This window comes from Periplaneta americana, chromosome 13, assembly GCF_040183065.1.
Source record: "Periplaneta americana isolate PAMFEO1 chromosome 13, P.americana_PAMFEO1_priV1, whole genome shotgun sequence".
Taxonomy (NCBI): Eukaryota; Metazoa; Arthropoda; class Insecta; order Blattodea; family Blattidae; genus Periplaneta; species Periplaneta americana.
Window position 1 is genome coordinate 122,451,368 of NC_091129.1, and position 14,026 is coordinate 122,465,393.

At 35.5% G+C, this 14,026-nt stretch overlaps 1 protein-coding gene across 2 annotated transcripts; it reads left to right on the forward strand.

Annotated features, from left to right (window-relative positions):
- The first annotated feature begins 1,436 nt into the window (after positions 1–1,436).
- On the forward strand, positions 1,437–13,609 carry LOC138712335 (uncharacterized). 2 transcript variants are annotated; one of them, XR_011335694.1, is made up of 3 exons: positions 1,437–3,971; positions 10,403–10,885; positions 13,135–13,609. XR_011335694.1 is itself a non-coding variant. In XM_069843988.1 (2 exons), exon 1 carries the CDS (start codon positions 2,240–2,242, stop codon positions 3,968–3,970), a length of 1,731 nt encoding a protein of 576 aa, XP_069700089.1. In that variant the 5' UTR covers positions 1,437–2,239; the 3' UTR covers position 3,971; positions 10,403–13,609. The 2 variants fall into 2 exon arrangements, 1 of the variants encoding a protein (XP_069700089.1); XM_069843988.1 differs by having other exon boundaries at positions 10,403–13,609.
- Positions 13,610–14,026: the final 417 nt, after the last annotated feature.

A 14,026-nucleotide genomic window follows, 5' to 3' on the forward strand; every position in this document is an offset into this window, starting at 1 on the left:
ACTTAAAACTATATGATATAAAGAGTGGTACGCATCATAATCCTTAGGCCTACTAATCAAAGAAAGTGGGCCCTTGGCCTGAGCGAAGGTCAAAATTAGCTCATCCAGAAGTCCTCGAAGGCATGCGGATGGCAGGGTACAACTTTTAAATGTTGGAAAATAACTAAACATACAATGGTGGAACAAAGTAGGTCCGTGGCTCATTTCGTTTCGGACTCATCCCGATATAGAGTTTTAGGAAAGCAAATGAAAACCACAAGCAGGATGAGTTGTTTCAATTTAGGAGACCAGTCAAATTACTGAAATCGCCAAAAATGACTATTTTTTATTATTGGTTTAAAAAATTCTACATTTCATTGCGAATAAAAAAATATATAGTTATATATGATTCTGACGTTAGTTACGTCCTTAGTTTGACATTTAAAAATGGTCTGCCACGCCCACTGGATTCGTTTTCGTTTGTATCATTAGATAATTCGTTGAATATCGTGATATAAAAGTGATCTATCAACGTGAGAGAAATTTTACTGGTTAGAGAATATTTCAGTTTCTTTGTTGCCGACCCTGTCTTCGATTTATCGAAAGGAAATGGAAAAGAATCTAGTCATAGATACTATAGAGAGGCTAAAGACCTCTGATAAGCGCTCCCTGCTGAGGCCAACAGTGCTATGGATCGTTCCCTAAAAAACATGGCGGTCTATAATACCGCCAGCCTCCGCAAGGAGTGCTTATCAAAAGTACACTGCAACGAGTTGGTACATGTATTATATTTTTCAGATACATCAATATTTAATTTAAACATTGCGCTATAGGTTTTGTAAAAAGCTGATTTATAAATGAAAAGTAATAATTAAGACTTCAAAATTTCCAAAAATGTCTAATTCCCTCGGATTTAAATGAAATGTACCGTAAATCATAATATTCGTTGCTGGATAATTAAACTCTGTCAATACAGGTACCATTGCCGCAGAGAATTATAAGATAAGACGGACTGAGCATAAGCGAAGTATCTGTATTAATAAGTTTGTACCATCAAGAGTTTAGTATTTATTGTGTTTATAGGGCCTACTCCAATTTTCTTTTTATTAATGCGTAGGGCTCTTTTTGTTAATAAAGAGGAAAGTTAGCATTTGCATCACACACAATTTGTCATTATTGTTCAAAATAATGTAAGAACAGTTTTATTCTGCAAAAGCCTCTGCTTAGTTGCGAGACACGTGTGAGATGAATGCTTGTTTCAAATTATATATTAGCCTACACGATGTCTCCATCACGCGACAATTTTTGTTTCAAACTATATTAGACTACACGATGTCTCCATCACGCGACAATATTTGTTTCAAACTATATTAGACTACACGATGTCTCCATCACGCGAAAAGAAATGTATCTAGCTCTGGCTCCTGTTGTTTCTGATAGCAATGTTAATCGTAAGTATCTTATCGTTTCAATAAATGTGGTGAGTTATGATCATGAGTAACTTTCTATTAGTGTCATTCTTTAATTATTATGTTGCATGCTAAGAGATTATTTGTAGTTTTAATAATTTCAGTTTTCAAAAGTTGTCTATGTTAATTCCAATTTCAAATGAATTTTTCTCAATAACTTAATTACTGGATATTTTTTTTTTAATTTTCGCCACTACCTTTCCTATATTTTACTACTATTAGTTACATACGTCGTCTCTCTTGATATCACCTGGTGAGCACTGAATTACATAATTTCATATTAGGTTAGATTAGCTGTAAGGTAATTAAATTTGTGACGAAGTCAAAAAATTATTTATTTTTCTTCTGCCGATTAAATTCATCCGTCTTTAGGTGCTTTGCTTTGGTTGCATCGAGTATAGCTTGTCATTTAATATCTGGGCTATATTTCGTGAAACTAATAAAACATATGCCTACAGCTGTTATAAAACGTAAAGTTTTGTGTGTATTTCACTTTTTACTTATTAACATAGTCTTAATATGTAACTCAATTCACAATAATACTAACTTCGTCACAGTCATTTCCTACAACATCCGAGCCACGCCCCTTTGTTTTGACTAACCGAAACATGGCGGACCAATGTTCAATTGTCTTCAACTTTCTGAGGCCTTTGTCCTCTCTATAGTATCTAACTCGTTGAATCTAGTAAACTTTGTTTTATTTATGTGTTCCTCGTGTATACATAAAGTGACCTTGTTGTTACTGAGTTTTTCTTGGTCTGTTTTTTTTATTGTGGGTGTGATTTGAGAATATGGGACGAAGTACGAGTGTTTTTAAGAAGAGAAAGTTCACTGGCAACATACATACAAGAAAGCAGTCTGTACATAACAATGAAACTGTACGGAACAGTTCTCCTAGGCCTAACCTAAATGTTAACCATGAACCAAGTTCTTCTAAGAAGAAGCTTAGTTATTTAAATAATATAGAAAGTGAAGCAGCATATAATAACAGTCAGAAATTTAATAATATCATTGTAAATTTAGATATTATTTCGAATCTCGTTCAAGACAATGTAAAATGTAAATATTGTGGCAGTGTAGATAGTGTGTATATAACTGAAAATCTTCAAAATAGGCGTGGACTCGCATCGAAACTTATTTTGAAATGTAAACATTGTAACTTGAATGTCTCTAAGAGAACCTCAAAATTTACGAGGCATTCATTTTATGATATAAATGTCAAATTAGTGTATGGTATGAGGTGCATAGAAAAGGGACTAGATGCAGCTAAAACACTCTGTGCAGTCTTAGACCTACCACCTCCAACTGCAATTTTTCAAAATTACAGCAGCATGCTCAACAGGGCTATAAAAGAAATTAGTACAGCATCGATGATGAATGCTGCTAAAGAAACTGTGGAAATTAATGGTTCCACAGACATTGCTGTTGCTGTTGATGGTACTTGGCAACGAAGAGGACATACATCACTTAGCGGTGTAGTGACAGCCACATCAGTAGCCACAGGCAAAGTGATAGATGTCGAATGCCTCACCAAATATTGCTCTAAATGTAAATTGAAAGTAGGTGCCCACATATGCCATGCTAACTATGCTGGGCCTAGTGGAGGGATGGAAGCTAAGGGAGCAGTAGAGATATTTTGCAGATCTGAGCATGCACGTAGTGCACGATATGTTGAATTCCTAGGGGATGGTGACTCCAAGGCTCACCTTGCTGTGAATGAAGCCAAGCCCTATGGTGACATAAAAATAGAGAAGGCAGAATGCATAGGGCATATACAAAAGAGAATGGGAGCAAGACTATGGAGGCTTGTGAATGAATGGAAAGGAAAGAAGCTCTCTGATGGCAAGGCACTGTCAGGGAAAGGTCGACTGACAGGCACTGAAATTGATAACATCCAGCGATATTATGGACAGGCAATCCGTAATAATTGTCATGACCTTAGTTCCATGAGGAAAGCAGTGTGGGCCACCTACTTTCACAAGCTCTCCACCGATGAAACACCACAACATGGTCTGTGTCCAGCGGGTGCTGATTCATGGTGCAGATATCGAAGAGCCGAAGTGTCTGGTGAGGTTTATGAACATAAGCACTCTCTACCAGAAACTGTAATGAACCTGATGAAACCGATTTTTAGAGACTTGAGTGATGAAAATTTACTGAGGAAGTGCTTGCATGGGCGCACACAGAATGCAAATGAGAGTTTTAATAATTTAATTTGGACCCGTGTGCCTAAAACAGTTTTTGTGGGGTTAGATACCTTGAAGATTGGAGTAAGGGATGCTGTGCTCTCATTCAATGAAGGGGCAATAAGCAGAGTTAATGTATTGGAAAATATCGACGTTGGATGTGGGAGGAACATGAGGACAGCATTGTTGAAGATCGACAAGCAACGTGTCCAGAAAGTGGAGGTCGAAGCAAGTAATATCACAAAAGAAGCCAGAGTGAAGAAGAGGAACGAAAAGAGGAAGAGAGAAGAAGAAACAGAGGAGGGACAGAACCACTATGCTCCAGGAATGTTTTAAGGTACACAAAATGGTGCAAAATAGGTTTTCTTGTAATAATTATTTTTAAATTAGTTTTTCTAAAAACTATATTTTTTCACAATTATGAACGAATTTCTCAGAAACTACTTAACCAAAATGAATGAAACTTTGCACACACATTTACCTTAATATATTACAGAAATTGATGAAGAATTACATATGTGGGACTATTGATTGCATAACAGTGACTAATTATGCATTGAAAAAAGTATGAAATTTAAGAATATTAAATTCTTATAAGTTGCAAAAATTTTTTTTATTGGTATGACTGTTCTATAATACTTGCCTGTTCGTTAATTGCCTTCTTATAAGTCATTTTTGGAGTGTGCAAAGTTTGAATCAATGTTCTATGATATTTTCTGAGAAAATGGTGCATAAAAATTACTATATTTTTAAGATCAATTATTTTTAATTACAAAATGAAAATTTCAATATCATCGAAACTACACCTCCAATCTGCTTCATATTTACACAGTATATGCACACATATGTCTACAATATCTCTGCAAAATTTCGTTACAGTGGCTCAAGTGTGTCCCAAGTTATTGAAGTTTCAATGTAAATGTGAAAATTACACCCCTTCAGTCTTTAATCTCCCCTTAAGTAAAATACTGCTCGCCAGTGCGGCAAGCCTAGCAACAACAGTTATGTTGATACCACAAACTCCTGCTTGTAACAAAACAAACGTCCACACCTGTGGAGTAGCGGCTAGCACGTCTGGCCGCGAAACCAGGTGGCCCGGGTTCGATTCCCAGTCGGGGCAAGTTACCTGGTTGAGGTTTTTTCCGGGGTTTTCCCTCAACCCAATAGGAGCAAATGCTGGGTAACTATCGATGCTGGACCCCGGACTCATTTCACTGGCATTATCACCTTCATCTCATTTAGACGCTAAATAACCTTAGATGTTGATACAGCATCGTAAAATAACCTAGTAAAAAAAAAAACAAAAAACAAACGGTCCACTGCTGTGGAGTAAACATTAGTATGTCTGACTGTGAAACGAGAGGGCTCGGGTTCAAATCCTGGTTGCGACAAGGTTACCTGGTTAATGTTTTTTTTTTTTTTTTTTTTTTTCCCCCCCCTTAACTTATTAAAGGGAAAATGTTGGATAACCTTCGGCGCTACAATTTTTGCACTCGGATATGCGAAAAGAGGAAGTTGAAAGTTATATAAATTAGCATATATCTTAAAATATGTTTTTAGACAGCCATTCCTAAAAGTAGAACTTACTACGCTAGCCAAGCGTGTTAAAAATTTACTATTGTGTGGTAGCATGCTAAAAGGCCTTTTAACACTAGTGCGAAAAGTATTTTAACACAGTTTCAACTGTTTGCTCCGATTCTCATTTGTTTCCCACCAAGTATCACACAGCATTATTTTATTGATAACTATATGAACTTGTTATTGCTATCCGTTTCATTCTGCACATTTAAAGAATAATTTTGATCAGCGGAGAAATATCTTCGCAGAATTAACAAACAATCTGCCTTAGGTTAACCCCGTTAACCGATTGTGAGTTAGCTTTAGACATGCTAAATGCACACGAATAAAATAAAAAAAGTACTCACTTCACAACTGGAAAATGGAAAAATCTGTAGGCTTATGCACCGACAAACTGTTAACAATTAAACTCTATGGGCCGTATTCATAGACATTCATAGCGCGGGCTTCCGGTGGATGATCAGCGAACTAACGTGTTCCGTATTCATAAACCAGTGTTAGATATATGATATATGATATATGCGATGCGATGCGAATCCTGTACAAGTAACCAGTCGATAGCAGGGGCTAGTTTATCACGCTTGTAGCGCGGGCTAGCAAAATGTCTATGAATAGCACCCTTAAATTCTCTAAGCATGGATATCGATTTTCAACTAGACCCTATCTGCTTTAGAAACAATACCTACCCTATCCCAGCCCTCCTACAACTCAGCTGTCAGTGACACACCACAAATGCGGGTTTTCCAGCCGACCGGATAAAGAAGGTACAGAATATATTATTTGTAAGTCCGCATTATTTTCCGAAAGTAACAAGTATATAGTGTTTTATTCCTTTTGAATATGCATGATTTACTAAACATTGATAACACCAATATATGTGCATCTATAAGTAGCTTCAAATGACTAAAAGAAAGACAGAAAAAATGAAATAAAATAAGAATGCTTAACATTACTGAACAATGACTCAAAGCTGGAAACTCGTAAAAAAAAAAAAAGAAAAAAGAAATTTCGCTTAGAGCCGCATTCACTGACAAACGTACTTCTACTTCCATATTCTCCGGTTCATTCATTCATTCATTCATTCATTCATCATTCATTCATTTTATTCCATAGATCTTACATGAGCAATGAAGCTTTAAGATGTGGAACAAGTCAAAATTTTACAATATTACAGTTACAATTTTTACGAATTTTTATAGTTTTACAATTTTGTAATTTTCTACAATTTTTACAGTTTTGTGCAATTTTTTACAATATTTTGGCGAGATGTAGTGAGATGAGGTGAGGTCCGGGATTCGCCAAAATATTGCCCGGCATTTGCCTTTTGGTTGGGGAAAACCTCGGAAAACCCCAACCAGGTAATCAAATCAAAGGGGGGTAATCAAATCAAAGGGGTTGATGCCAAGGACTCGCCATAGACCATCCGGCTTCAGTCCCACGGCTGTGGAAAACCTCGGAAGAAACATCCTATAGGAGGTCCTGGATAAAATTAAAAATAAAGGTCATATCCCTGATCACGTATATATATCAGGGGACATATCCAACCTCGTATTTATTAACCACATTGGCCCGAGCTCATGATGGCAAAATTTTGAGAAAAGAAAAAAATAATAAGGCTGAAAATATATTGTCGATATTTTCCTATTTCGCAAATGCCTATTATCTATGTATGTATGTAATGCTCAACCAAATTGATACATCATCATTTGGTTTCTGGCAGACCAATACAAAGTCCCCATAGAAGATTTAAAATTTACAAGATTTTTACAAACATTTGAATGTTCCCAATTCATAATAGAATTTTCCTCATTACAAACGACGCACTAAGGTAATGGTAAAAAACCCAGTTTATATAAATATTCCACCAGGCAGTTGTGTCCTGCGGCAATCCTTATGGCAGCTATAATCTCTTTATGGGGGTGATCAGGAAGTATCTCTGACAGATCAACAAGACTAGCCCATTTCTTTCCATCATCCTATATTTTAAGATCTAAGAGAAACTCATTCTTAAATGAGCGGTTAACTATCGTAAGTCTATGTTAAATTGTAGCTACATGTCACTTTTTTTTTAGTTTGATTGCTAAATGTCTATGCAATCTGCATAAGTAAGTTGGTGGGGGGGGGGGGGCGCAATTTTTTTTTCGGCCACTGTAAGTGCACAAGTATCACTTGTGACGTTCAGACGTTGACTAAACAACAACAATATCAATCAATATCAATTAATGTTAACACAAAGAATTTAAAACCTGTTACCTGCTCATCTGGTATTACACATCATTTATTGAAATTTTTTTGTATAACTGATATAATTCTCCACAGAAATAAAAGTTGTTTCCCTTTCATTGTGTGACATTTAAAGATTACATTCTTTTCCAATATTTGAAGGTGAAAATCAGCTGTCTGGAGATTGTCAAATACTTTCAAAGGCTATACTACGGGTTAGATGATCATCTTGCTTGACATACAGTAGGTAGGCCTACACAGAAAAAAAACTGCACGAAATATCTAAAAGAATATCTGAAAATTCCACATACTGGTATCTATAACTAGAAATTCAGAAAGATTTTGTTAAAATCATGTCAGAAACTTAAAAAGTACACAATATAAAGTAAAAAATTCAGATTATCACTTTCACTTTACTCATGGGTGACACATCGAAGTTCAGCCATATTGCAGTTAGTAGTCTATCTCAGTATTAACTTTTATTCCCTTTCTTTAGGTTATTTGAGCAAAAAATATATTATGCAGTCATTTTGGCCCTCTGGTAATTTTATTACTGCTCGTTGATCCTCAGCCACTTTAAACTTGGACACCCCTGCTTTAATGCACAAATGGCTATATTAAGTCATGTACCAATTATTGTGATCCCTGTATAACAATCAAGAATTTCCTTTCGAATTCTATCCATCGATACAGTGTACAACTTAGGTAGATGATAATAATACTTACTCACAAATGGCTTTTAAGAAACCCAGAGGTTCATTACCACCATCACATAAGCCCGCCATACGTTCCTGAGTAAGATTAATCCAGTCTTTACCATCATATCCCACCTTCCTCAAACCTATTTTAATATTATTCTTCCATCCACATCTCAGCCTTCCCAAAGGTCTTTACCCCTCAAGTCTTCCAACTAACACTCTATATGCATTTTTAGATTTACCCATACATGCTACATGCCCTGTCCATCTCAAAAGTTTGGATTTAATGTTCCTAGTTATGTTAGGTGAAATAATAATAATAATAATAATAATAATAATAATAATAATAATAATAATAATAATAATAAAAAGCTATCTCCGTAACATGCCATGAAGGCACTCGAGGGGCATGGAGGTAGAGCCCCATGCTTTCCATGACCTGGGCACTAGAATAAGGTGGTGTGGTCGGCACCACACTCTGACAGCCTTTTACCCCCGGGAAAGACCCAGTACTCAATTTGATAGGAGGCAGAGTGAACCTCGGGGCCATTCTGAAAGATTGGCAATGAGAAAAAATCCTGTCACTGCCTAGGATTGAACCCCGGACCTTCCAGTCCGTAGTCAGCTGCTCTACCATAATAATAATAATAATAATAATAATAATAATAATAATAATAATAATAATAATTTATTGAAGAGGTGGAAAAATTCAAATATCTTGGAGCGAAAATAACAAATATAAATTACACCCATGAGGAAATTAAACACAGAATAAATATGGGAAATGCAAATTAAACACAGAATAAATATGGGAAATGCCTGTTATTATTCAGTTGGGAAGCTTTTGCTATCCAGTCTGCTCTCAAAAAAGCTGAAAGTTAGAATTTATAAAACAGTTATATTATTGGTTTTTCTGGACTCTCACTTTGAGAGAGGAACAGAGGTTAAGGGTGTTAGAGAATAAGGTACTTAGGAAAATATTTGGGGCTAAGTGGAATGAAACTACAGGAGAATGGAGAAAGTTACACAACACAGAACTACACGCATTGTATTCTTCACCTGACAATTAGAAATATAAAAAATCCAGACATTTGAGATGGGCAGGGCATGTAACATGACAAGTATGGTCGAATCCAGAAATGCATATGTGTTAACCAGTTATTTGGAATCTAGGATTCCCATTCATTGTTTTTTCTGGGACAGTCCTGGCTTTACTAAAATATCCCAATACTCACATGACCATGTGGTTGTTGGAGGTGGCGACTGTCTCAGTGCCTGTATTTGCACTCTTGCTTGATTTAGAATTATTTGCTGTAGAGATTATAATCCTATTTCTTCTTTCACTAACACATGCATATGTCAGCTTCTTTCTTCAACTTTTTGTACATGCTGACAACAATATATCCTATGGTTACCAGATTTTTTTTACAGGTATCGATATATGAAAATACTATTTTTTTTCTCTGAGTTTGCTGTTCACTTATATTGTTTTTACACATCCTAAAGAATTAAAATATTCGTTCCATTTACACATTAAAAATGCATTATATTCACTCTGCTTAACTACTACTACTAAAACTACTGTATTTTTTATATTCCAATTCTATGCAGGTGTTTGATCAAATAGTCATGGCCTGTTGCCAATCTAAATGCAACTACAGACTCAAATCAAATCAAGGAATGGATTCGGAACACCTCAAAATCTGTGCTTCAGTGGCTGACCATGACAATATCTTTGAAAAATATTGGAGTGCAAGAGGTCAAATGACTTTATTGTCAAACGCCTGGCATTAGAAAACAACACTTTTTAGAACTGTGAATATTTTTAAGCAGATCTTCTCCAGATCCCAATTTTGCTCCTGACAGGTCATGTTGAAGTTTATTAAGATAGCAAGTAATTACATATTTTTAAGTGCAATCTACAATGACAAATTCTCGTTAATTAATTTTCAACTGTCTTGTTGAGGGGAAATTTAAATTTATTGTAGAAGTTTCTCAGTGAATACAAACCAAGTGCTAAGTACTAATGGTGCTATGAGATTCATTTTAAATTACTTTTGCGTACAGTTATACTGTACATAACATTCTTCTAAAGATAAAGCATGTCGATAATATCTTGAAGGAATGATATTGGCAATTATTTCCAAAATCTTCAGTATTTTCAGTTTGAAAATCTGGTAACCGTAGCCCAAATCTTTCTGAAAGCTACAGTAGTATAGTGATAATATTCGTACAGGGTTTTTCAATCAGCACTTCTTTTATGTTTCAGACACGAAATACCACCCGAAGCTTCTCACCCACTGAGACAAGGCAATGAGACAAGAAGGATTGGTTTCAGGGCTGTCCACCACTGCAGTGCACTGGAGTGCCACACAATAACAACCAATTTTCTCTACTGCATGTCAGTACAGAGTTATTATTGGAGAAGTAGGTTGTTTTCATGAATAGTGACTGAAATGCGAGTGGAATTACTACCAAAACAGTGACAGTTCTACTTCATCAGATGAGGAATCAATGTGCTTCGTCTTATAGTTTTATTGCCAGTATGGAGGAAGAGGAAAAGCCTGAACGAAAAGTTTGGGTTCATGAAATAAATCAAACGAGGGATATTTTTGGTAAATTCCACCACGTATATCCAGATCTGTGAAAGAACAGTATTAAATTTTTCTTTCCGCATATCAGAAGAAAATTTAACAAACTGTGCAGCAGCAGGTACATACACACGACAACCACACACCACAGTATCTAAAATGTAAGCATGTGCCACGTGTACATTCTTTGCCAAGTGATAATGTGGAGGAAGTTCACCTGATGAAGACCCAAAAGTGTCCGAAGGGTGACAAAGATAAAAATTTTGGTTCTTTGTTTCTCCTACACACTGCACATTGGTGTGAGGTGACGAAAGGCGATGGGAAGCTCCCAAGACTTCTCCAGTGACCTCTTCTCTTTGCCTATACATGTCCCCTTCCAGTAGGCGAGCTCCTATTTGATTACACAAAAGTTTCCCTGGTGGAAAAAATTCTCTTGTCTTCTTTTCACCTAGCCTTGCCTCAGTGGGTGAAAAAATTAAGATCTATTGGGATGTCAATCCAGGTTTATGTCTAGGGCTAGGATTTTGATGACCTATAAATCATGAAAAAATGTCCTAAAAACAATCAATGCATTTATAACCTAAAAATCTTAAAAAAAAAATGCCCATAAAAATTCCCTAAAAATTGTTCTTACATAATTGGCTTAGTAGGAAAAGAGATTTTGTATTACTTCATATTTAGAATAGTAATTAAATTAAATTCTAGTACTAACATTTAAGTTTATTGAATTTTACATAATTTTTTCTAAGTGGTACAATTTCATTAATTACACTAGTCTACAAGTTTTAACTTTGAAAATTGTGCCGAAATGAAATATTGTTATTATCCACATATTTGCTATGCTGAATCCAAAAATGGAACCCATTTTTCAACAGCACCCTCCGATTTTCAGTTATTACCCTTATTACACTTCTGAAAAGTTCGATACTATATAAGCAATTCACACTTTTAATATCTAATGTAGAATGCATAAACATAATATTCCATTGTTATAATAGTGTTAGTAGTAGAAATGAAGTATCCTTCATGTTATAATGATGTAAATGGCTACTTACATTTACATAGTAGAAGGCAGGCGTCGCTTTAAAACACTTTTCTTTTTGTGTGTTGTAGTATCCTCTCTTTGTAGGAACCAGCAGTAATCACTCATCATAGATGGATCCCATCTCCCCTTATAGCGCTGTTCAATCTATAAAATGTCGTGGTGAAAGCGTTCCCCTTGTTCGTCACTCACTGCACCCAAGTTTTTAGGAAAAAAATTTAAATGAGAATGCAGGAAGTGAATTTTGAGAGACATCCTGCATCCCAAATTCTTATAATTTTGAAGGAGACTCCGAACTAGTTCGTCACTATTTTCTTCCTTCTTGTTGCCCAGGAACCCATTCACAACACTTTTAAATGACTCCCATGCTGCAAGTTCGTTTGGAGTTAATTTTTCTAAAAAAGATTGGTCACCCATCACTTTTTTACTCTGAAGTCCAATGAATATTCCTTCTTTTAATTTTGCATCACTCAAGCCAGGGAACATTCTTCGTAGATATTTGAAACCTTCGCCTGTTGTGTCCACACCTTTCACAAAGTTCTTCATGAGTCCTAATTTAATGTGTAAATGAGGGAGATATATTTTTTGTGGGTCAACTAAAGTTTTAAATTTTACATTATGTTCTCCGGGAGTGAAATCTTCTCTTCTTGGCTATTCCTTGACTACATAGTGATGTTGAGTATTCCGGCTGTCCCAGAGACATAGAAAACAAGGATATTTAGTGAATCCACTCTGCATTCCAAGTAGAAGACCAATAACTTTAAGATCCCCGCAAACATTCCATAAATTGAATTTTAAGCTTATAAATTGAATTAATCTACTTCATATGAATTGTATAGCTTAACGAAAATAAGTTTGCAAATTGAACTAATTTGATTGTATATGTTTGTATAGTTTGGCTGATGAATTGTATATGTTCTTAAAATGATTACTAGTCTGTGTAGCTCTACTGATGAATTGTATATAGACCTACTGTAAATTGAATGGTAATATGTATAGCTCAACTGATGAATTGTTTATGATTATAAATTGAATTAATCTACTTGATATTAATTGCACAAATTTGTATAGCTTAATGAAAGTATGCTACTTTGCATTGTATATATTTGTATAGTTTTGGCCGATGAATTGTATATGCTTTAAATTGAATAGTAATCTATATAGCTCTACTGATAAATTGTTTGTGTTTGTAATTTGAAGTAGTTTGCATGATATGTATTATCAATTTCTGTATATCACAACTGGTTGAATTGTTTATGCCTTAAATTTAATTAAATTGTTTTGTATTATAATATAGCTCAACTTATGAATGATCGTTTGCGTTTGTAAATTTAATAATCTGATTGGCTATGTATTGTATACTTTTAGTAGAGCCATCGATGTAGCTCAGTTGGCAGACTCGCTGGGCTGCTGTTCCGGAGCTGCGTTCGGGCTTGGGTTGGATCCTCCTTTGGACTTTGGTTTCTTCCGAGGTTTTCCACAGCCGTGGGACTGAAGCCGGATGGTCTATGGCGAGTCCTTGGCATCAACACCTTTGATTTGATTACCCCCTTCGATTTGATTACCTGGTTGGGTTTTTCCGAGGTTTCCCCCACCGAAAAGGCAAATGCCGGGTAATATTTTGGCGAATCCTCGGACCTCATTTCATCTCACTACATCTCGCCAAAATGTAAAAAAATTGTACTACATTGTAAAAATTGTAGAAAATTACTAAATTGTAAAACTATAAAAATTTGTAAAAATTCTAATTGTAATATTGTAAAATGTTGACATGTTCCACATCTTAAAGCTTCATTGCTCATGTAAGATCTATGGAATAAAATAAATGAATGAATGAATGGTTTTCATATTTAATGGCTTGAAGAATATGACACATGTTTTCATATGTTTCTTTCATTGCTGCACTGTATGCTACAGGTATAGAGGGACGTTTATTGCTATTGTGTAATAAAACAGCTTTCAGACCAATTTTAGAAGCATCTATAAATAAGCGCCACTCTTCAGCATTATATCCAATTCCTAGTTTTAACATTAGCCCATTTACATCGCTGCATGCACAAACTCCAGAATCTGTAACTATGAAAAATGGCAATAGGTCCTTATTTCTGTTTCTAAATACTGAAACAGTAGTATATCCAGCACCTTCCATTCCTGAAGACGAGATCCTAGAAGCTCAGCCAGCTGTTTAGGTAAGTACAAATCACGTACCAGATCGTTGAGTTCTACTTGCTTTATTAAATGTGGCTTTTCTTCTTCATCT